General features: G+C 41.8%; 1 protein-coding gene across 1 annotated transcript in view; it reads left to right on the top strand.

Moving 5' to 3' along the window:
• Positions 1-22,770, top strand: part of DCC (DCC netrin 1 receptor) — a 1,068,191-nt gene that overhangs the window by 553,924 nt on the left and 491,497 nt on the right. The window contains exons 4-5 of the mRNA XM_073543872.1: positions 52-202; positions 4,444-4,580. Coding sequence (XP_073399973.1) covers positions 52-202; positions 4,444-4,580 — 288 coding nt within the window. The remainder of the gene's footprint in view (positions 1-51; positions 203-4,443; positions 4,581-22,770) is intronic.

The raw sequence follows: 22,770 nt of genomic DNA, 5'->3' as shown, positions 1-22,770 counted from the left end.
TTTGATTCTCAGTTCAAAAATGTCAACACAAATGTTCCCCTTTATTTGCAGAATCCGGGTTGCATCGACAACAAATCTTCCTGCAAAGACCCTCGAATATTATAACCATTGAAGGACAAGATGCCGTTCTGGAGTGTGCAGTGTCTGGATATCCAACTCCAACCGTCTTCTGGATGCGGGGAGAAGAAGTCATCCCCACGAGGCGAGTAGTACGAGTTTCTGAAGAAATCTAGAATTATCCAACTAAATTTTGTTCTACAAGAGATGCGGTTACCGGTCACCCGCAGCATCGCTCCCCTCCTTTCTTAATATTCCCTTGTAGTTATTCGCATGGTGAGACCCCCGATCCCCTTTTTAAACCGGTGCAGAGGCATAGTTCATGGGTTTGGGGTCTGGGGGGTTATTTTATTGCTTATAAGATCCTCAAATTTGACATCATGGAGGGAGGAAGTAGCTATCTCTCCTTATAATAATCACTCACCTCTCAATGTCAGTGATGAGCTTGAAGGGGGCTGGCTGAGAGCTCATTAAAGTAGCTAAGCCAGCCCCCTTCTGTTGTATCTGTATAATGCATCAAAATCAGCCTGCCCCTGCAAACAAATCATCGATATACAAAATTAGCAGAAGTGGAGATACTGGGGCTTATAGACATCGAGGCACATTTTCATACCCACTGGAAATTTTTTTTTTCATATTTTTTTATTTTGCACATCATTACCATGTCTATCAATCCTGTAATTCTCATAATTCAACCTGCCCATTTGATGACCCAATTTCAATGTTAAATATAATTTTCAAAGGTGCTATTGACATGAAATTCTCACCAGATATCGGCAACAAGCTATCCAATCCACATGAGAAATGACACAGGGAAATGTACTGAACACACTAAGAAAAATAGGTGCAAAAAGCCATGGATATTCATGACATCAGACAAAATATCAGTAATTAGAAAGCAATCCGGACACTTATTGAAAGGTAATATCAGCTGGGTCAACTGATGGCTTATAAAGAGGTTTCTCATTACCAAGATGGCACATAAGAAACATCGCATGATGGCTAAAACCTGTGTGCTGTCTCAAGACCTTCACAACCTTATTGTTGCAAAATATACTGATGACATTGGTTACAGAAGAATTTCTGAACTACTGAAGATTCCAGTGAGCACTATTGGGGAAATAATCCAGAAGTGGAAAGGACATCTTTTCACCATAAACCATCCACAACCAGGTGCTCCCCACAAGACTCCACATAGAGGAATGAAAAGAATTATCAGAAGAGTTGTCCAAAAACCAAGGGCTACCTGTAGAGAGCTACAGAAAGACCTGGAATCAGCAGGTACAATTGTTTTAAAGAAAGTAATGCACTCCACCTCCATGGCCTGAATTCACGCTTACTACACATCCCCCATGGCCTGTGTGCACGCTCACCATGCAAGACACAATTGTTAAACAAAAAAGCATGTTCAAGCACATTTACAGTTTGCACAACAACTTTTAGACAATCCTGTGAAATACTGCGAGGACATAGTCTTGTCAGATGAGAGCAAAATTGAACTCTTTGGATGCCATAATACACACCAGGTTTGGAGACCAAAAGACACTGCATATCACTCAAAACACCATACCAACAGTGAAGATTGGTGGTTGGAACATCATGGTGTGGAGCTGTTTTTAAGTATATGGCACTGGCAAACTTCATGTAATTGAAGAAAGGATGAAAGGACAAATGTACCTAGACATTCTTGATAAAAAAATCTCCTGCCATTTGCCTGGATAATGAAGATGAAACAAGGGTGGACATTTCAGCAAGACAATGATCCCTAACACACAGTCAAGGAAACTCTCAAATGGTTTCAGAGAAAGAAAATTACCACCGGACTGCAATCTAACAGAAAATGTATGGAAGGAACAAAAGCTCAGAGATCATAGAATGAGCCCACGAGACCTTCAGGATGTGAAGAGTGTTTGTTTGGGAGAATGGGTCAAAATCACACCAGAGCAATGCCTGCGACTAGTTTCTCCATACAGGAGGCATCTTGAAACTTCACCACCAACAAAGGCTTTTGTGCGAGGCTTTAATTAAATTTCAATAAGTGTGTTCAATACTTTTTCCCCTGTATCTTTTCTCATTATCACATGGAACTCAATTTATGGCCATCTATGGTTCTTCCTTTGCCTGCGTGGATTAGAATGGTTGCTACCGACATCTGGTGAGAATTTCATGTCAATAGCACCTTTTGGAAATAGATTTAATTAGGAAATTTGCGACGTGTTCAATACTTATTTCACCCGCTGTAGGTATAAAATATGTATTTGCAATGTCAGCTGTGATTGGTGGCATTTCTGTATTCTGGTAATATAAATATTTCTCTACAGCTGAATTTGATTTCCCCTGTCTTATTGTTACTGGAAGAATTGTATTAAATGCATCACATTTTACTTCACGGTATAATTCCGCTTTCTACGTTTTCTTTTATGAGGTCTTGGGAATGGCTGTGTGTTATTTTACAATCATTACAAATTCATAGAATACGCAGCTTTCAGATGTAATGACAACATAGTGGAAAGTGCAAGAGATAACGTGTAACACCTGCGAGCCGAGATATCATTAATTCTGATTGTGCTGGATTGTTCCATTGGCAAAGACTATTGTGTTCTTCAAGATGCATCATACACTTCACTGACTATAGAGTGGGAAATTACAGGACTGTGAGGCACAAAGGGCTTGAAGAAACCACGTACAGAGCAATGAAGTAAATGCAATCTTACAGAATACGTGTGCGAGTTTTAAACACACAAACGGGGTAGCGTAAACATTCTGCTAAAAAAATTAAAAAAATAAAATATTTTGGAAAATAATTTTGTCTAAATTGACTTTTCTGTTGAAGACCTGAAAATATCTGTTCATCCAACACCAGAAAGAAGCAAGTTTGATATTTCATGAAATTACCACCTTGGTCTTCTGGTCATCTTCTCATCCTACAAGCCTGCAAAATTTCCTAAGCATTATTGTTGTTCTTTTCCTTTTCTCATGTATGCTTGTCTACTCATTGTCAAGTTCATGTTACTTCAAATTGGGTATAGTGAAAGGTGCAATGATATCTGGAGCCCACGCTGATAGTAATTTCATGGAATTGAGGAAAATAAGGGTTTAAAGTAGAGTACTATATATACATTATAGACATGCCATTAAGGTTCTCTTTAACTGTCTCTTTCCACCTGTGGTTGACAATAGCAGGGAGGAAGTAAAGGGATGAATCAGCAGGGAGGAAGTAAAGGGATGAATCAGCAGGGCGGAATTAAAGGGAAAAATCAGCAGGGAGAAAATAAAGGGATGACTCAGCAGTGAGGAAGTAAAGGGATAAAATCAGCAGGGATGAAATAAAGGGATGAATCAGCAGGGAGGAAGTAAAGGGATAAATCAGCAGGGAGGAAGTAAAGGGATAAATCAGCAGGGAGGAAATAAATGGATGAATCAGCAGGGAGGAAGTAAAGGGATAAATCAGCAGTGAGGAAGTAAAGGGATAAATCAGCAGGGATGAAATAAAGGGATGAATCAGCAGGGAGGAAGTAAAGGGATAAATAAGCAGGGAGGAAATAAAGTGATGAATTAGCAGTGAGGAATTAAAGAGATAAATCAGCAGGGATGAAGTAAAGGGATGAATCAACAGGGAGGAATTAAAGGGATAAATCAGCAGGGAGGAAATAAAGGGATGAATCAGCAGGGAGGAAGTAAAGGGTTGAATCAGCAGAGATGAAGTAAAGGGATGAATCAGCAGTGAGGAAGTAAAGGAATAAATCAGCAGGGAGGAAATAAAGGGATGAATCAGCAGAGAGGAAGTAAAGGGATGAATCAGCAGGGAGGAAATAAAGGGATGAATCAGCAGGGAGGAAGTAAAGGGATGAATCAGCAGGGAGGAAGTAAAGGGATGAATCAACAGGGAGGAAGTAAAGGGAAAAATCAGCAGGGAGGAAATAAAGGGATGAATCAGCAGGGAGGAAGTAAAAGGATGAATGGGTATAACTGAGATACGGCATAAAAGGAGGGTTCATTGCTGCTCTATCTCAGCTGTAATCTTATCACCCCCAAGCAGATCTCTGAAGACCAGAGGAAGGACACTTCCCCAGAATTTCTCATGGTCATTTTTTGCCTTCATGCTGCTCAAAAATATGGGAGCACTGGTTCTCATTAAGAAGATCCAGGAAATGCTCCATGGGAAAAAGTATGCAAATTAGTTCTCTTCTGAAAAAAACATATGGACTCTCTATCGCCACCTACTGGAGATACTATTTAACTTCCAACATAACCCACCTAAGGGTATTAGTCAGACCCAACTCTTCTATTTCACAAATTCCTATTTTCATGTGTTCGCCCCTTCTATCTTATGTAATGTGACCTCCATTCTCCTCTACAATATATATTTTTTTTAATATATTCCAGGATAAGAAAATATTCTCTCCTTGGAAGCAGCAATTTGCTGATTACTAATGTGACGGATGATGACACGGGCACATATACCTGTCTGGTTTCCTACAAAAGCGAGAACAGCAGTGCGTCGGCGGAGCTCAGCGTCCTGGGTAGGTGGCCGAGCGTAATAATTACATCCATTGTGGAGGCCATCGAAACGAGTCTTCTAATTATCGCTTAAAGGCTATTTTGTGTTTTCTCTCCACAAGCGCCGACTTCATTAGGCGTAAGATAAAGTGTTCATTTACTATTTTTATAATTTCAGGTTCAACACCGCTCAATCATGTAATTACTTATCCGATCGTACGTCGAGGCTGGTGCTGTTTTGCAGCGTTGATAATGGGCGGATAAATTATTCTAGCTCAGCTTTTACTTTATCTGATGCTTTTTTTCTAGTTTTGGATAAGAACAATAAGACCAATGCATTTTAGTTGAAATCATGAGGTCAAATCCACACGAAATGGAAAAAATAAGACTGCTAAAAGATAGAGTTGAAAAAAACCTACGCGTTTCGAACTTTATATTAGGTTTTGGTCCTATGTTGACCTCGAAACACGTTGACTTTCTAAACCTGTTCAAATAAATTTTTCAAGAATATCATCAGTTCGTCAAATCTATCAGCAGTGCATCCAGTGACACTTCACCCGGATATGAACTTTAGATTATATAACATCATTATTAAAAGCTGCTAAAGTTCAAAACGCGTAGGTCTCTCAACTGTGAATTTTATCTATGTGGATATTTCTCATAGATATCATATTAAAGAAGTGCTTTATCCAATTTGCTGTCTAAATTTTAGACCAAAACAGTCTTAAAACGCGTTATATTTATCACAGGGGTGGTGGTTCCTTTGGCCAGAAATTTAGATCAATATGTTTTGGCGCAATTTTGGTGCACGACATTGCATCGCAAGCCCCACTCTTTTCGTGTGAAGTCACATCCACTTTCAGTTAAGCCATAACTGTTGCCGAGCAAACCAAAAAGTGTCTAAAATGCAATAATATATGTGATACAAAGCATGTGACGTAGCGTTTTGGGACAGACGGAAGATAGTAATGGATGAGTGCAGGATCGGACAGCACAGGGTTGAGGTATAGTCTGGAAACACACAAAAAAAAACTTTTGCAAACTTTTTTAGCTTAGAGGAAGTGAAGCAATACTAGTAGTTGTAAAAGTTTTTAGACCCATTAATGATGTCCGTCGTGCCAAACGGTCCATGTAAGGCTAGCTTCACACTAGCATTTATTTCCTGCAGCGCACGGCGCCACTAAGCCCCGCCCCCAACCCGGCTCCCTGCCCGCCCCATCCGGTCATCGCCGCCTACTAGCGCACATGGGCGCTTGCGATCTGCGCACCCTATCTTTAGCATAGGGTGCGCAGATCATGCGCTGGCCGTGCGCTAGCCGGATTTTGCCGTGCGCTGCGCACTTTTGAAGGTGCGCCCGTGTGCGCCGAACGCAGCATGTTGCATTTCGGCGCGCTTGGCGCACCTTCAAAAGTGTGCAGCGCACGGCAAAATCCGGCTAGCGCACGGCCAGCGCATGATCTGTGCACCCTATGCTAAAGATAGGGTGCACAGATCGCAAGCGCCCATGTGCGCTAGTAGGCGGCGATGACCGGATGGGGCGGGCAGGGAGCCGGGAGGGGGCGGGACTTAGCGGCGCCGTGCGCTGCAGGAAATAAACGCTAGTGTGAAACTAGCCTAAGAGAAGTTATCCTGGCAGGAAAGGCTGTGAATGATGGATGGTGGTCCTATGTGCAGAAGAAAAGGGCACCATGACATACATAGTCATGTGACACTGCAGCTCAGACCTTTAATGCTAAGGTGCTGAACCTTGAAAGACTCCATCAAAGGACTTGTCTAGGAAAACATGGCAGCTTCCTTTCAAAAACAGTGCTGCACCTGTCCACAGTTCTGTACGTTGTGCTGTTATTTGAAAAAGGTACCCGAGTTTTTTCTTCCAATCCTGGACAGTCCCTTCAATATTTTATGCCTTTTTTAAAAATATGGAATTTCTTTGTGGTCCCCGTTAATGCACATCTACACGCTTTATCTTTTTCTTTTGCTACAAGTCACATTTTTAAGAACCGGCATACTTAATTAAAAAAAAAAATAACAATCTTGATAACTTCTCTTTAACAGTTACATAAGGCGAATATTTGACATCATTGTTATGTGACTGCTTGGTTCCCGCAAAGTGAAAAATAAACTGTTACATCCTTAGAAATTCAATTGTCATTGAGACTCAGCGATATGTGGGAACCACAACCAGACAATAGTCGCTAAAATCAAAAGAGCAAAATTCTCATCAACAAAATTATAGAAAATGGTGTTAAAAAAAGGAATAACAGATTTTTTCCCATCTTTTGTTCTCAAACACAATCTAAAATCAGAAAAGACTCAGACTCAATCTCACCCTATAATTTAAAAGAAAACTATATAATTTTGTATCTTTTTCTTAGCGCTTACAAAACGCTACATTCTACCCATTTCTTTTAATTCTTTGTATTGTGTTGTTTACACCGAAGTGTGTATATGTAGACTGCATAACTACAGTACATACCTACAGTACATAACTGCAGTATAGAACTACAGTACATAACTACAGTACAAATATACAGTTTATAACTGCAGTATAGAACTACAGTACATAACTACAGTACAAACATACAGTACATAGCTGCAGTATAGAACTACAGTACATAACTACAGTACAAATATACAGTACATAACTGCAGTATAGAACCACAGTACATAACTACAGTACAAACATACAGTACATACCTGCAGTATAGTACTACAGTACATAACTACAGTATAGAACTACAGTACAAGCATACAGTACATAACTACAGTATAGAACTACAGTACATAACTACAGTACAAACATACAGTACATACCTGCAGTATAGTATTACAGTACATAACTACAGTATAGAACTACAGTACATAACTACAGTACAAATATACAGTACATAACTGCAGTATAGAACTACAGTACATAACTACAGTACAAATATACAGTACATAACTACAGTATAGAACTACAGTACATAACTAAGGTACAAACATACAGTACATAACTGCAGTATAGTACTACAGTACATACCTACAGTATAGAACTACAGTACATAACTACAGTACAAATATACAGTACATAACTGCAGTATAGAACTACAGTACATAACTACAGTACAAGCATACAGTACATAACTGCAGTATAAAACTACAGTACATAACTGCAGTACATAACTGTAATACATATCTACATTACATATCTGCAGTGCATACTGTTATGAATGAGTCACCGTAGGAGGCAAAAACAGAAATACTAGCTAAGTCCAGAAAACCAGCGAAATTGGCAGCTATCGGATTGCAGACCCCTGAACCTATCAACAACAGCTAGCAGTAGCCGTGGGGGGTTCCTACGGTGCCCTAGACCCCTCGTTCACAGCCGGAGAACTACATAGCCTAAAGACAGAAAGGGAAATCTAAACTGCCCCAGAGCAGACCCCAAAGTAATAGGCAGCCCCCAACATATAATGACGGTGAAGCAAGATGAAAAAACACTCACACAGATAGAAAGATAGGCTGAGCAAATGATGGGGCCCAAGCTAACTAGATAGGACAGGATAGAAAAGCTGCTGTCTGTAATCCGCCAAAACCCTATCAAAACAAGAGCCAACAGCTGATGGGGAAAAAAGCCCTGAAGACGCTAGGCTTCAAAAAGACTATATCAGTACTCAGGTATTTTCTGAATACAGAGCAAAAAGGAATTCAGCTCACCCCAGCAGGGAATGGCAGAAATCAAGGAAAACAATGCAAAACAAAACCAAAACACAAATGCAAAATGTAGAGCAGAAAACTTAGCTTTTGAGGAGCAGGAATCAGACTGGTCTCCTAGAATCCCTCAGAGAGATCACCAGCAAGGCAGAAGGGCGTCGGCTGCCTTATATCCAGTCACTAATTCCCGTCACCCAGTCATCATCATCCTGCCCAGGTGCCTTCATCATCAGCCTCACTGCCTTCCTTCACCAGAGGAGGGAGTTCATCAGACCTCAATGGTGAAGGGGAAAATGAACTCACAACAGTACCTCCCCCTTGAGGAGGGGTCACCGAACCCTCATCGACGCCACCAGGGCGATCAGGGTGAGCCCGATGAAAGGCACACACCCAATCTTTTGGCATGAATATCAGAGGCAGAGACCCAGGAATTATCCTCCTGACCATAACCCTTCCACTTAACCAAATACTGGAGTCTCCGTCTAGCCAGACGGGAATCCAGTATCTTATCTACCTCATATTCAATGCTACCTTCAACCAATACAGGGTCCGGAGGTGCCACCCCAGGAACTACTGGTTCAACAAACCTCTTCAACAAGGACTTATGAAACACATTATGGATTTTAAATGTAACAGGAAGAGCAAAACGAAAAGAGACCGGATTAATAATCTCCAAAATCTTGTAAGGTCCAATAAATCTAGGCTTAAACTTAGGAGAAGCCACCTTCATAGCGATATTTTTTGATGATAACCAAGCCATATCACCAACCTTAAACTGGGGACCAATGGTCCTATGTCGGTTGGAAAACCGCTGGGCCTTTTCCTGGGAGAGAGATAACTTATCCACCACTTGGTCCCAGATCTGGTGCATTCTCTCCACCACAGTGTCAACACCTGGGCAGGCAGAAGGCTCCACCTGCCCTGAAGAAAATCTAGGATGAAACCCAAAGTTACAAAAAAAAGGTGACATCAAAGTGGCAGAACTAGCTCTATTATTTAAAGCAAATTCGGCCAAGGGCAAAAATGAAACCCAATCATCCTGATCAGCGGAAATAAAACATCTCAAATACGACTCCAAGGTCTGGTTTGTTCTCTCCGTCTGCCCATTGGTCTGAGGGTGAAAAGCAGAGGAGAAGGACAACTGAATTCCCAGCTTGGAACAGAAAGTCCTCCAAAATCTAGACACAAACTGAACTCCTCTGTCAGATACAATGTTCTCAGGAATCCCGTGCAAGCGAACCACCTGTTGTAAAAACAGGGGCACCAATTCAGAGGAAGACGGCAACTTAGGGAGTGGTACAAGATGAACCATCTTAGAGAACCTATCACAAATCACCCAAATAACAGTCATCCTTTGAGAGACAGGCATATCAGAGATGAAATCCATTGAAATATGGGTCCATGGCCTCTTGGGGACAGGCAAAGGCATCAACAACCCACTAGAGCGAGAACACGATTTAGACCGGGAGCACGTCCCACAGGACTGCACAAAATTCCTGACATCACGAGACAAGGAGGGCCACCAAAAAGACCGACTCACCAGATCTCTAGTACCAAAAATACCTGGATGACCAGCCAAAGCAGAGCAATGAACTTCAGACATCACTCTCTTCTTCCACTGGTCAGGAACATTCAACTTTCCACTGGGACAACGCTCAGGTTTGTCCTCCTGGAACTCTTCCAGAGCACGTCTCAAATCGGGCGAGATGGCAGAAAGAACTACCCCTTCGCCTAAGATGGTAGCAGGCTTGGTCACCACAGGAGAATCAGCAAAGAAGCTCCTAGAGAGGGCGTCAGCCTTGACATTCTTAGTTCCAGGAAGAAAAGAAACCACAAAATCAAAACGTGTAAAAAACAAGGCCCACCTAGCCTGTCTAGGGTTCAAGCGCTTAGCCGATTCTAAGTAAATCAAATTCTTGTGGTCAGTGAGGACCACGACTTGATATTTAGCTCCCTCCAACCAATGTCTCCACTCCTCAAATGCCCATTTCATGGCTAACAGTTCCCGATTCCCCACATCATAGTTACGTTCAGATGGAGAGAACTTTCGGGAAAAGAAAGCACAGGGATTCATTTTAGATGTTACAGGATCCTTTTGGGACAAAACAGCTCCTGCACCAATCTCAGAAGCATCCACCTCTACCTGGAACGGAAGTGAGACATCAGGTTGTTACAAAACCGGGGCGGAGGTGAGTCTTCGCTTCAGCTCCTGAAAGGAAGAAACAGCCTCCGGAGACCAATTTAACACATCAGCACCCTTCTTAGTCAAATCAGTCAATGGCTTGGCAATACTAGAAAATTTTGCTATAAATGACTGATAAATATTAGCAAAACCCAAAAACTTCTGGAGGGCCTTCAAAGAAGTGGGCTGAACCCAATCGTAAATGGCCTGTACCTTGGCCGGGTCCATTTCAATAGTAGACGGGGACAAAATAAATCCCAAAAAAGAAATCCTCTGTACTCCAAAAAGGCATTTAGATCCTTTGACATACAGGGAATTCTCCCTCAAGATCCAGAACACAGTCCGAATATGTTCCACATGAGAATCCCAATCCTTGGAGAAGATCAAAATATCATCCAGATAGATAATCAAAAATTTATCGACAAAATCTCGGAAAATATCGTTCATGAAGCACTGGAAGACAGAAGGGGCATTAGTGAGCCCAAAAGGCATCACCAGGTACTCAAAATGTCCCTCCGGAGTATTAAACGCCGTCTTCCATTCATCCCCATGCTTAATGCGAGTAAGATTATACGCCCCCCTGAGGTCAAGCTTGGTAAACCAGCAAGCACCTTTAACTCTGGAGAATAGATCAGAAATAAGGGGTAACGGATACTGATATTTAACAGTAATTTTGTTGAGAGCACGATAATCAATACAAGGTCTTAATGATCCATCCTTTTTGGCTACAAAAAAAAACCCGGCACCTAAGGGTGACGAGGATGGTCTAATATGACCCTTCTCCAACGCCTCCTTAATATAGGATCGCATAGCCTCGTGCTCGGGTACAGATAAATTGAAGAGCCGACCCTTGGGAAATTTACACCCCGGGCTCAGTTCAATTGCACAGTCATAACTCCTATGAGGAGGCAGAGACGCAGACTCATTCTCACTAAATACATCATAAAAGTCCGCCAAATAATCAGGAACATCATGCGACTGAGGAGAGGTGGAAAACACCGGAGCCTCACTAAAGACACACCGACAACCCCAACTCACCACAGACACAGATTTCCAATCCAAAACTGGATTATGAATTTGTAACCAGGGAAACCCCAGAACAATAGTATCATGCAGATTATGTAACACCAAAAACCTGCAATTTTCTTGATGGTCTGGGGCGACCCGCATTACCACCTGGGTCCAAAACTGAGGTTTATTTTTCGCCAAAGGAGTAGCATCAATCCCCCTCAAAGGGATAGGCGTCTGCAGAGGTGTCATCGGAAATCAACAACGTTTAGCAAAATCCAAGTCCATTAGGTTTAGAGCTGCTCCCGAATCCACAAAAGCCTTGGCGGAAAATGTGGACAGGGAGCAGATCAGAGTAATAGCCAGAAGAAACTTAGGTTGAACACCACCAACAGAAAACGTGTGTGCAAGGCGTTTCTCGCGTTTAGGACAGACAGAAATAATATGTGAGGCATCTCCACAGAAAAAACACAACTTATTACGCCTTCTGAACTCCTGACGCTGCTCTCTGGAAAAAACTCTATCACATTGCATAGGTTCAGACATCTGTTCAACAGGTGGCAACACCTCTCGTGCAGCTCTGCGTTCGCGCAAACGCCGATCAACCTGAATGGCTAAAGACATAGAATCGTCAAGACCAGAGGGAACAGGAAATCCCACCATAGTATCTTTTACGGCTTCTGACAACCCCTTCCGAAAGAGAGAAGCCAAGGCATTATCATTCCAGGTAGTAAGTACTGCCCACTTTCGGAATTTTTGACAGTACAATTCTGCAGAATCACGACCCTGGTTCAATGCCAGCAGGGTCTTTTCAGCCTGATCAATGGCATTAGGTTCGTCATACAACAACCCCAAGGCCTGAAAAAATGCGTTCACATTAGTCAGAATAGGGTCATCTGGTTTCAAAGAAAACGCCCAATCCTGGGGATCGCCACGCAGCAAAGAGATGACAATTTTAACCTGCTGCGCGGAGCTCCCTGACGAGTTAGGCTTCAAGGCAAAAAATAATTTACAATTATTTTTGAAATTCAAAAATTCAGACCGATCCCCAAAAAATACATCAGGTGTAGGAATCTTTGGTTCAGCAGCATGTGAATGAGCAAGGTAGGCGGAAATTCCCCGCACTTCCGCAGCGAGCTGCTCCACACGATCAGACAATTGCTTTATCTCCATTGAGAGAAAAAAAAAAAAATTCCCCCTACGGCCTCAGAGATATAGAGGAAAAAATATACACACTTTTTTTTTTTTTTTTTTTTTTACAATTCTTTCCTGCAATTGAGTACCCTAGGATCTGCGGTATGGCGGGTGATTCTGTTATGATTGAGTCACCGTAGGAGGCAAAAATAGAAATGCTAGCTAAGTCCAGAAAACCAGAGAAGTTGGCAGCTATCGGATTGCAGACCCCAGAACCTATCAACACAACTAGCAGTAGCCGTGGGGGGCTCCTACGATGCCCTAGGCCCCTCGATCACAGCCGGAGGACTACATAGCCTAAAGACAGAAAGGGAAATCTAAACTGCCCCAGAGCAGACCCCAAAGCAAAAGGCAGCCCCCCACATATAATGACGGTGAAGCAAGAAGAAAGAACAAAACACAGACAGAAAGATAGACTGAGCAAAGATGGTGCCCAAGCTAGCTTAGATAGGAAAGGACAGGAAGGCTGCTGTCTGCAATCCGTGAAAAAACCCTATGAAAATAAGAGCCAACAAACTGACAGTAAAAAAGGCCCTGAAGACGCTAGGCTTCAAAAAAGGCTATGTCAGTACTAAGGAATATTCTGAAGACAGAGCAACAGGCAAAAGGAGATTCAGCTCACCCCAGAAGGGAATGGCAGAATCCAGAAAAGCAAGGAAAACAAAACACTAATGCAAAAAGGCAAAGCAGAAATCTTAGCTTTAGATGAGCAGGAATCAGACTGGTTTCCTAGAAGTCCACAGAGAAATCACCCGCAGGCCAGAAGGGCGTCGGCAGCCTTATATCCAGTCATTAACTCCACTCAGCCAGTCATCATCATCAGCCCCAGGTGTTTGACAATCAGGCTCACTACCTTTCCTCACCAGAAGAGGGAGTTCCTCGGACCTCAGTAGTGAAGGGGAAAATGAACTCACAACACTATACCAGGTGAGACAGTTGTGCCCAGTGAGGAAGTGGAATGCCAAATTTAACGATTCTATTAAAAAAGGGAGAAATCATAATCAGAATAGGATATCTGGAATCATTCAAAATCACATGTTAAAAACATAAGTCAATAATCCATAATAGCTTGAGTCACTGAAAACTCAATATATCATAATTCCTGTTGAGTCCTTTAGGTTCCAAAGTTTGTAGTGTGAAAATCCAATAGGCCTCTCTTTTTTAAGTCTTTTTGTCCTGTCATACCCCCTTCTGTCCGATTCAATTTGTTCCAATACTTGAAATTTCAACTGAGATATATGTCCCTTTTCCAAGAAGTGATGTGGAAGAGGGAGATGAGACTTCTTGCATCTTATGTTGGACTTATGTTGTGAAATTCTGTCTTTCACCATCTGTGTGGTTTCACCCACATAAGCCAAGCCGCATGGGCATTTAATGCAGTATACAACAAACGTGGATTCACAGGTGTAGTAACCTTTTATAGGAATAGCTTTTCCCGTTTGTGGGTGAAAAATCTGACCTCCCCTCTGTACATTATTACACTGCAGGCAAGATAGGCATGGAAATGTACCCTGTTTTTGCGTCTGGAGAAACCTTTGTCTTGGTATCTTTATGTTAGAGCCAATATCTGCTCTGACTAACTTGTCCTTTAAATTTCTTGGTCTCCGATAACAGGGGAGGAATGGTTTTTGAAATTCCTCTATCCCCGGGTAGCTCTTTGAGAGTAGACCCCAATGTTTATTTATAGTAGTCTGTATCTTCCTCGAGTAAGGGTGGTATGTGTGGACAAAGGGTATACGTTTGTCCGATTTATTCGATTTCTCAAAATGGCCTAACATGGATCTTGATTCAGTTAAAAGTTTATCAGGGTAACCCCTTTCTGTAAACTTTCTTGTCATATCCTTAAGTCTCTCGGCTTTTGTTGCCTCCTCCGAGACTATTCTGTCTATCCTACAGTATTGGGACCTAGGAATGGACCTCTTTACTGTGGATGGGTGAAAGCTATCAAAGTGTAAAATACTGTTTCTGTCAGTTGGTTTGACATAGAGATCTATTTTAAGTGTCCCAAGTGAATCCTTACTGATCAATGTATCTAAAAAAATTCATTTTCCCCATATCATGTTGTAAAGTAAATTTGAGTTCGGGCCAAACATTGTTGATGTCATGATCAAATTGTATCAGAGTGTCAAGGGGGCAATTCCACACACAAAAAATGTCATCAATAAACCTGAGCCATGTTATGGAATATTGTGTATATAGCGGGTGGGTATAGATGTATTCTTCCTCAAATGAGGCCATATAGGCAATAGCATAGGGGGGTGCTACATGTGATCCCATTGCAGTGCCCTGTTTCTGTTTGTAAAATGTATCTTGAAAAAGAAAATAATTCTCCTTCAACACCAGATCCAAGAGATCGGAACAAAGGTTACGGATTCTGATGTCCATGCCAGCTTTCTCCATCAGTGTTGCCGTGGCTCTTAAGCCCTTTTCATGTGTGATGGATGTATACAAACCGTTAACATCCCATGTGACTAATAAAGAGGATGGGGGGAGAAAACCCAGAGATTTAATGAGTGTTATGAACTCGTTGGTATCTTTCAAATATGACCTCGTTGTTTTAACCAGAGGTGTCAGAATTTTCTCTAGAAACATAACTGGTGGAGAAAGAATGGAATCTGTAGAAGACACGATTGGGTGGTTTTTCCAGTCTCTTATGAATTTTTGGTAAGATGTAAAAAACTGGTGTTATAGGATCTGAGTTTAAAAGAAAATCCCCTGTCTTTTTATCAATAGTACCCACCCCTATGTGGTGTTCTGTAATAGGTTTAATTCTTTTTATGATGGAGTCGAGAGGATTGTGTGAGACAGGCATATAGACATCCCTGTCACTTAATTGTCTCTGGATCTCATTTAAATAATCTGATTTGTCCATGATGACTAAGGCCCCACCCTTGTCGGCTGGTTTGATGATCAGTGATTGGTCGGAAGAGAGACAATCAAGTGCTATTTTCTCTTCCTTAGATAGATTAGTGTGGTGGTGGAATTTACCCTGATCAACCTCTCTGTGAAAGACCCCCACATCCCTTTCAACCAAGCTTATGAAGGTTTCAATTGGTGGATTACTCTTTGGAGGCATAAAGGTACTATGTGAACGAAGTCCTAGATCAGTGAATCTAAGTAGACTAGTGGGAACCTGATCTGTTGACCTGAAAGGTTGTTGCGCAAAGTGTACCTTAAGTCTGAGGTTTCTGTAGAACCTCTGTAAATCCATATCAAGTTCAAAAAAATTGAACTTGTAAGAGGGACAGAAAGACAGACCCTTCTGGAGTACCGACATTTGATAAGTATTCAAATTCTTTGAGGAGATGTTTATCACCAGAGGTGCTTTACCTGGGATCTCGTCGTCACGTTGGATCTGGTGTCTGTTTTGCTGTCCCCGGTTGCATTGGCCGCCCCGCCTCGTCTTCCTCTTGTGCGGCCTCGACTTTGGCCTAAAAAAGTTGTAGAGGTGGTGCTGTTTGTGCCGGATCGGCTGTCCGTTGATCCTGACGAGCTTCGTGAGGTGCGGCGCCTGAAGGGACGTTGTATGTCTCGCCACCTGTAGACCCTGTTTTGAAGGAAATCCTCGGTGTCTCGTAGGAACTTTGATCTTTTTTTCTTTTACAATTCTGTTCTGTGAACAAGTAGACTCTCCTGGTTTTTGAGCTTGAGTTCCTGGAATTCTTCTTGGGTCATGGTGGCTGAGAGTTGATTTTCTATGACACATATTTGCGAGTTGACACTTTCTAAATTTTTCTGTAAAAAAGATAAAGTTAGTGTCATCAGATCAAACGAACATTTATTCAAAATTTGTTCAAATTTCGTGCAGTATTCCTTATCCTCTTTAAAGAAGGTGGGTTGTAGGGGTACTCGTAGGCCCCTGGGGATACGTAAGACCCGTAAGTACTCAGCTAGGGTAATTGAATGGAGCTCCAAATTCACAGCTCTTCTGGACTCCCTCTCAAGGTCTCTGTTTTTAATATCCCTGGTGGGAGTTTGGAGAAAATCACTTGAAGCAGTTATCTTGGATTTAATCTCGGCCGTTTCCGTGGCATTGAATGAGAAGGTCGCACTTGACATTGTTAGGAGGTGCTCTTGAGATAGAGAAATCACGTAGTAAAAGCAACAAGGCACTCTCTCAAAATGATGATAGTAGGTGCACAAGTAGGGTATCCAGCCCACGTAGTAGAATAGAAGAACTTGGCACTCAAATTATAGTTTTTTCGTTTTATTTGCATCCAGATTATGCATGTTAAACGTTTTCGATCCAATAATGGATCTTCATCAGAACTTTTCTGAAGGAACAAACAAATATACAAAAAATGGAAGTAAGTCCATAATAGTGAACACAATATCATAGAAAAAAATATCAAATCTTACAATGCATAAGAGAGATATATATTTCAAAGAAAAATATATACTTCAAAGAAAAATAAACAAAGACAAGTGGAATGTAGCTTTTGTCGAATAATATCTTGAGAATTTTTCCAAGTGCTCCGTGAGATCAGGTATATAGGTCAATATTAAGGAAATAAACGTCTTAAATTCCTATAAAATAATCACAAAAAGTGAAAACATGATATAAGGATATTGTGGACTTCCAGTGTATAGGTGCCGACCATAAAGTGAAGAGTGCTAATAACGCCTGGTGCGTGAATCTTATCTTTCCTATGAGAAAGAAGAGAAATATGTAGGTCCCTTAAACCAATAACATATGCAGACAATATTGCCTTATGCACATTCCACTTGTCTTTGTTTATTTTTCTTTGAAGTATATATTTTTCTTTGAAATATATATCTCTCTTATGCATTGTAAGATTTTATATTTTTTTCTATGATATTGTGTTCACTATTATGGACTTACTTCCATTTTTTGTATATTTGTTTGTTCCTTCAGAAAAGTTCTGATGAAAATCCATTATTGGATCGAAAACGTTTAACATGCATAATCTGAATGCAAATAAAACGAAAAAACTATAATTTGAGTGCCAAGTTCTTCTATTCTACTACGTGGGCTGGATACCCTACTTGTGCACCTACTATCATCATTTTGAGAGAGTGCCTTGTTGCTTTTACTAAGTCATTCTCTGAGAGACAGGCATATCAGAGATGAAATCCATTGAAATATGGGTCCATGGCCTCCTGGGAACCGGCCAAGGCATCAACAACCCACTAGAGCGAGAACAAGGTTTAGACCGGGAGCAAGTCCCACAGGACTGCACAAAATTCCTGACATCACGAGACAAGGCGGGCCACCAAAAAGACCGACTCACTAGATCTCTAGTACCAAAAATACCTGGATGACCAGCCAATGCAGAGCAATGAACTTCAGACATCACTCTCTTCTTCCACTGGTCAGGAACATACAACTTTCCACTGGGACAACGCTCAGGTTTGTCCTCCTGCAACTCTTCCAGAGCACGTCTCAAATCGGGCAAGATGGCAGAAAGAACTACCCCTTCGCCTAAGATGGTAGCAGGCTTGGTCACCACAGGAGAATCAGCAAAGAAGCTCCTAGAGAGAGCATCAGCCTTGACATTCTTAGTGCCAGGAAGAAAAGAGACCACAAAATCAAAACGTGTAAAAAACAAGGCCCACCTAGCCTGTCTAGGGTTCAAGCGTTTGGCCGACTCCAGGTAAATAAAATTCTTGTGGTCAGTGAGGACCACGACTTGATGTTTAGCTCCCTCCAACCAATGTCTCCACTCCTCAAATGCCCATTTCATGGCTAACAGTTCCCGATTCCCCACATCACAGTTACGTTCAGATGGAGAGAACTTTCGGGAAAAGAAAGCACAGGGATTCATTTTAGATGTTACAGGATCCTTTTGGGACAAAACAGCTCCTGCACCAATCTCAGAAGCGTCCACCTCTACCTGGAACGGGAGTGAGACATCAGGTTGCCGCAAAACCGGGGCAGAAGTGAATCTTCGCTTCAGCTCCTGAAAGGAAGAAACAGCCTCCGGAGACCAATTCAACACATCAGCACCCTTCTTAGTCAGATCATTCAATGGCTTGGCAATACTAGAAAATTTTGCTATAAATTTCCGATAAAAATTAGCAAAACCCAAAAACTTCTGAAGGGCCTTCAAAGAAGTGGGCTGAACCCAATCATAAATGGCCTGTACCTTGGCCGGGTCCATTTCAGTAGTTGACGGAGACAAAATAAATCCCAAAAAAGAAATCCTCTGTACCTCAAAAAGGCATTTAGATCCTTTGACATACAGGGAATTCTCCCTCAAGATCTGGAACACAGTCCGAACATGTTCCACATGAGAATCCCAATCCTTGGAGAAGATCAAAATATCATCCAGATAGATAATCAAAAATTTATCCACAAAGTCTCGGAAAATATCGTTCATGAAGCACTGGAAGACAGAAGGGGCATTAGTGAGCCCAAAAGGCATCACCAGGTACTCAAAATGTCCCTCCGGAGTATTAAACACCGTCTTCCATTCATCCCCATGCTTAATGCAGATAAGATTATACGCCCCCTGAGGTCAAGCTTGGTAAACCAGCAAGCACCTTTAACTCTGGAGAATAGATCCGATATCAGGGGTAACGGATACTGATATTTAATAGTAATTTTGTTGAGGGCACGATAATCAATACAAGGCCTTAATTAACCATTCTTTTTGGCCACGAAAAAAACCCCAGCACCTAAGGGTGAAGAGGATGGTCTAATATGACCCTTCTCCAACGCCTCCTTAATATAGGATCGCATAGCCTCGTGCTCGGGTACAGATAAATTGAAGAGCTGACCCTTGGGAAATTTACACCCCGGGCTCAGTTCAATTGCACAGTCATAACTCCTATGAGGAGGCAAAGACGCAGACTCATTCTCACTAAATACATCATAAAAATCCGCCAAATAGTCAGGAACATCATGCGACTGAGGTGAGGAGGAAAAAACTGGAGCCTCACTAAGGGCACACCGACAACCCCAACTCACCACAGACACAGATTTCCAATCCAAAACTGGATTATGAATTTGCAACCAGGGAAACCCCAGAACAATGGTATCATGCAAATTATGCAACACCAAAAATCTGCAATTTTCCTGATGGTCTGGGGCGACCCGCATTACCACCTGGGTCCAAAACTGAGGTTTATTTTTCGCCAAAGGAGTAGCATCAGTCCCCCTCAAAGGGATAGGCGTCCACAGAGGTGTCATAGGAAATCCACAACGTTTAGCAAAATCCAAGTCCATTAGGTTCAGGGCTGCTCCCGAATCCACAAAAGCCTTGGCGGAAAATGTGGACAGGGAGCAGGTCAGAGTAATTGCCAGAAGAAACTTAGGTTGAACACCACCCACAGAAAACGTGTGTGCAAAATGTTTCTCTCGTTTAGGACAGACAGAAATAATATGTGAGGCATCTCCACAAAAAAAACACAGCTTATTACGCCTTCTGAACTCCTGACGTTGCTCCCTGGACAAAACTCTATCACATTGCATAGGTTCAGACATTTGTTCAACAGGTGGCAACACCTCTCGTGCAGTCCTGCGTTCACGTAAGCGCCAATCAACCTGAATGGCTAATGACATAGAATCGTCAAGACCAGAGGGAACAGGAAATCCCACCATAGTATCTTTCACGGCTTCTGACAAACCCTTCCGAAAGAGAGCTGCCAAGGCATTATCATTCCAGGTAGTAAGGACCGCCCACTTTCGGAATTTTTGACAGTACAATTCTGCAGAATCTCGACCCTGGCTCAATGCCAACAGGGTCTTTTCAGCCTGATCAATAGCATTAGATTCGTCATACAACAACCCCAAGGCTTGAAAAAATGCGTTCACATTAGTCAGAATAGGATCATCTGGTTTCAAAGAAAACGCCCAATCCTGGGGATCGCCACGCAGCAAAGAGATGACAATTTTAACCTGCTGCGCCGAGCTCCCTGATGAGTCAGGCTTCAAGGCAAAAAAATAATTTACAATTATTTTTGAAATTCAAAAATTTAGACCGATCCCCAAAAACATCAGGAGTAGGGATCTTTGGTTCAGCAGCATGTGAATGAGCAAGGTAGGCGGAAATTCCCCGCACTTCCACAGCGAGCTGCTCCACACGATCAGACAATTGCTTTATCTCCATTGAGAGAAAAAAAAAATTCCCCCCACGGCCTCAGAGATATAGAGGAAAAAATATACACACTTTTTTTTTTACAATTCTTTCCTGCTATTGAGTACCCTAGGGTCTGCGGTATGGCTGGTGATTCTGTTATGAATGAGTCACCATAGGAGGCAAAAACAGAAATACTAGCTAAGTCCAGAAAACCAGAGAAGTTGGCAGCTATCGGATTGCAGACCCCTGAACCTATCAACAACAACAAGCAGTAGCCGTGGGGGGTTCCTACGGTGCCCTAGACCCCTCGATCACAGCCGGAGAACTACATAGCCTAAAGACAGAAAGGGAAATCTAAACTGCCCCAGAGCAGACCCCAAAGCAATAGGCAGCCCCCAACATATAATGACAGTGAAGCAAGATGAAAAAACACTCACAGATAGAAAGATAGGCTGAGCAAATGATGGGGCCCAAGCTAACTAGATAGGACAGGATAGAAAAGCTGCTGTCTGTAATCCGCCAAAACCCTATCAAAACAAGAGCCAACAGCTGATAGGGAAAAAGCCCTGAAGACGCTAGGCTTCAAAAAGACTATATCAGTACTCAGGTATTTTCTGAAGACAGAGCAAAAAGTAATTCAGCTCACCCCATCAGGGAATGGCAGAAATCAAGGAAAACAATGCAAAACAAAACCAAAACACAAATGCAAGAAGTAGAGCAGAAAACTTAGCTTTTGAGGAGCAGGAATCAGACTGGTCTCCTAGAATCCCTCAGAGATATCACCAGCAAGGCAGAAGGGTGTCGGCTGCCTTATATCCAGTCAGTAATTCCCGTCACCCAGTCATCATCATCCTGCCCAGGTGCTTGGTAATCAGCCTCACTACCTTCCTTCACCAGAAGAGGGAGTTCATCAGACCTCAATGGTGAAGGGGAAAATGAACTCACAACAGCATACCTACAGTTCAAAATTGCAGTACATACCTACTGTACATACCTACAGTACAAAATTGCAGTACATAACTACAGTACATACCTACAGTACATAAGCAGTACATAACTACAGTACATAACTACAGTACATACCTACAGTACATAACTAGTACATAACTAGAGTACATACCTACAGTACATAACTACAGTACATACCTACACTACATACAATAAACAAATGAGAAAAGATAGATAGTACTCACCATCTCTTTAAAAGTCACTTCTTTATTGAGACATCTTAAAATTATGTCAGGACGATGGCCGATTCGCGCAAATGAGCGCTTCTACGGACCCATAGAAGTGCTCATTTGCACGAAACGGCCAATGTCCTGACATAGTATCCACTTAGAACTCTCCTGCCTCTGCAGTTTTAAGATGTCTCAATAAAGAAGTGAATTTTAAAGAAACGGTGAGTGCATCTATCTTTTCTCATTTGTTTATTGCAAGTGCTTTTGGATGTGCACCCTGTCTAGTCGAGTAAGGTGTCTGTCATAGCCATGTAATTGTGACCCACTATAGAATGGTGTGTGTGTAGGGGCTGTCTTTCTATCTCCTGTTTTGGACTCTACCTACAGTACATAACTACAGTACATAGCTGCATTACATAATTACACTACATAACTGCAGTACATAACTATAGTACATAACTACAATACATAGCTGCAGTACATAACTACAGTGCATACCTAGAGTACATAAGTGCATTACATAACTACAGTACATAACTACAATACATAACTGCAGTACATAACTGCAGTACATACCTACAGTACATAACTACAGTACATAACTGCATTACATAACTACAGTACATAACTACAGTACATAACTACAATATATAACTACAGTACATAACTACAGTACATAACTGCATTACATAACTACAGTACATAACTACAGTACATAACTACAATATATAACTACAGTACATAACTACAGTACAAATATACAGTACATAACTACAGTACATACCTACAATACATACCTGCATTACATAACTACAGTACATACCTACAATACAAAATTGCAGTACATAGCTACAGTACATACCTACAGTACATAACCAGTACATAACTACAGTACATACCTACAGTACATAC

Source organism: Dendrobates tinctorius, unplaced genomic scaffold, assembly GCF_039654945.1.
Source record: "Dendrobates tinctorius isolate UK_male_01 unplaced genomic scaffold, ASM3965494v1 ptg000135l, whole genome shotgun sequence".
Taxonomy (NCBI): Eukaryota; Metazoa; Chordata; class Amphibia; order Anura; family Dendrobatidae; genus Dendrobates; species Dendrobates tinctorius.
The sequence above is the reverse complement of the archived record's forward strand: the minus strand, read 5'-3'. Positions and strand labels throughout refer to the sequence as shown.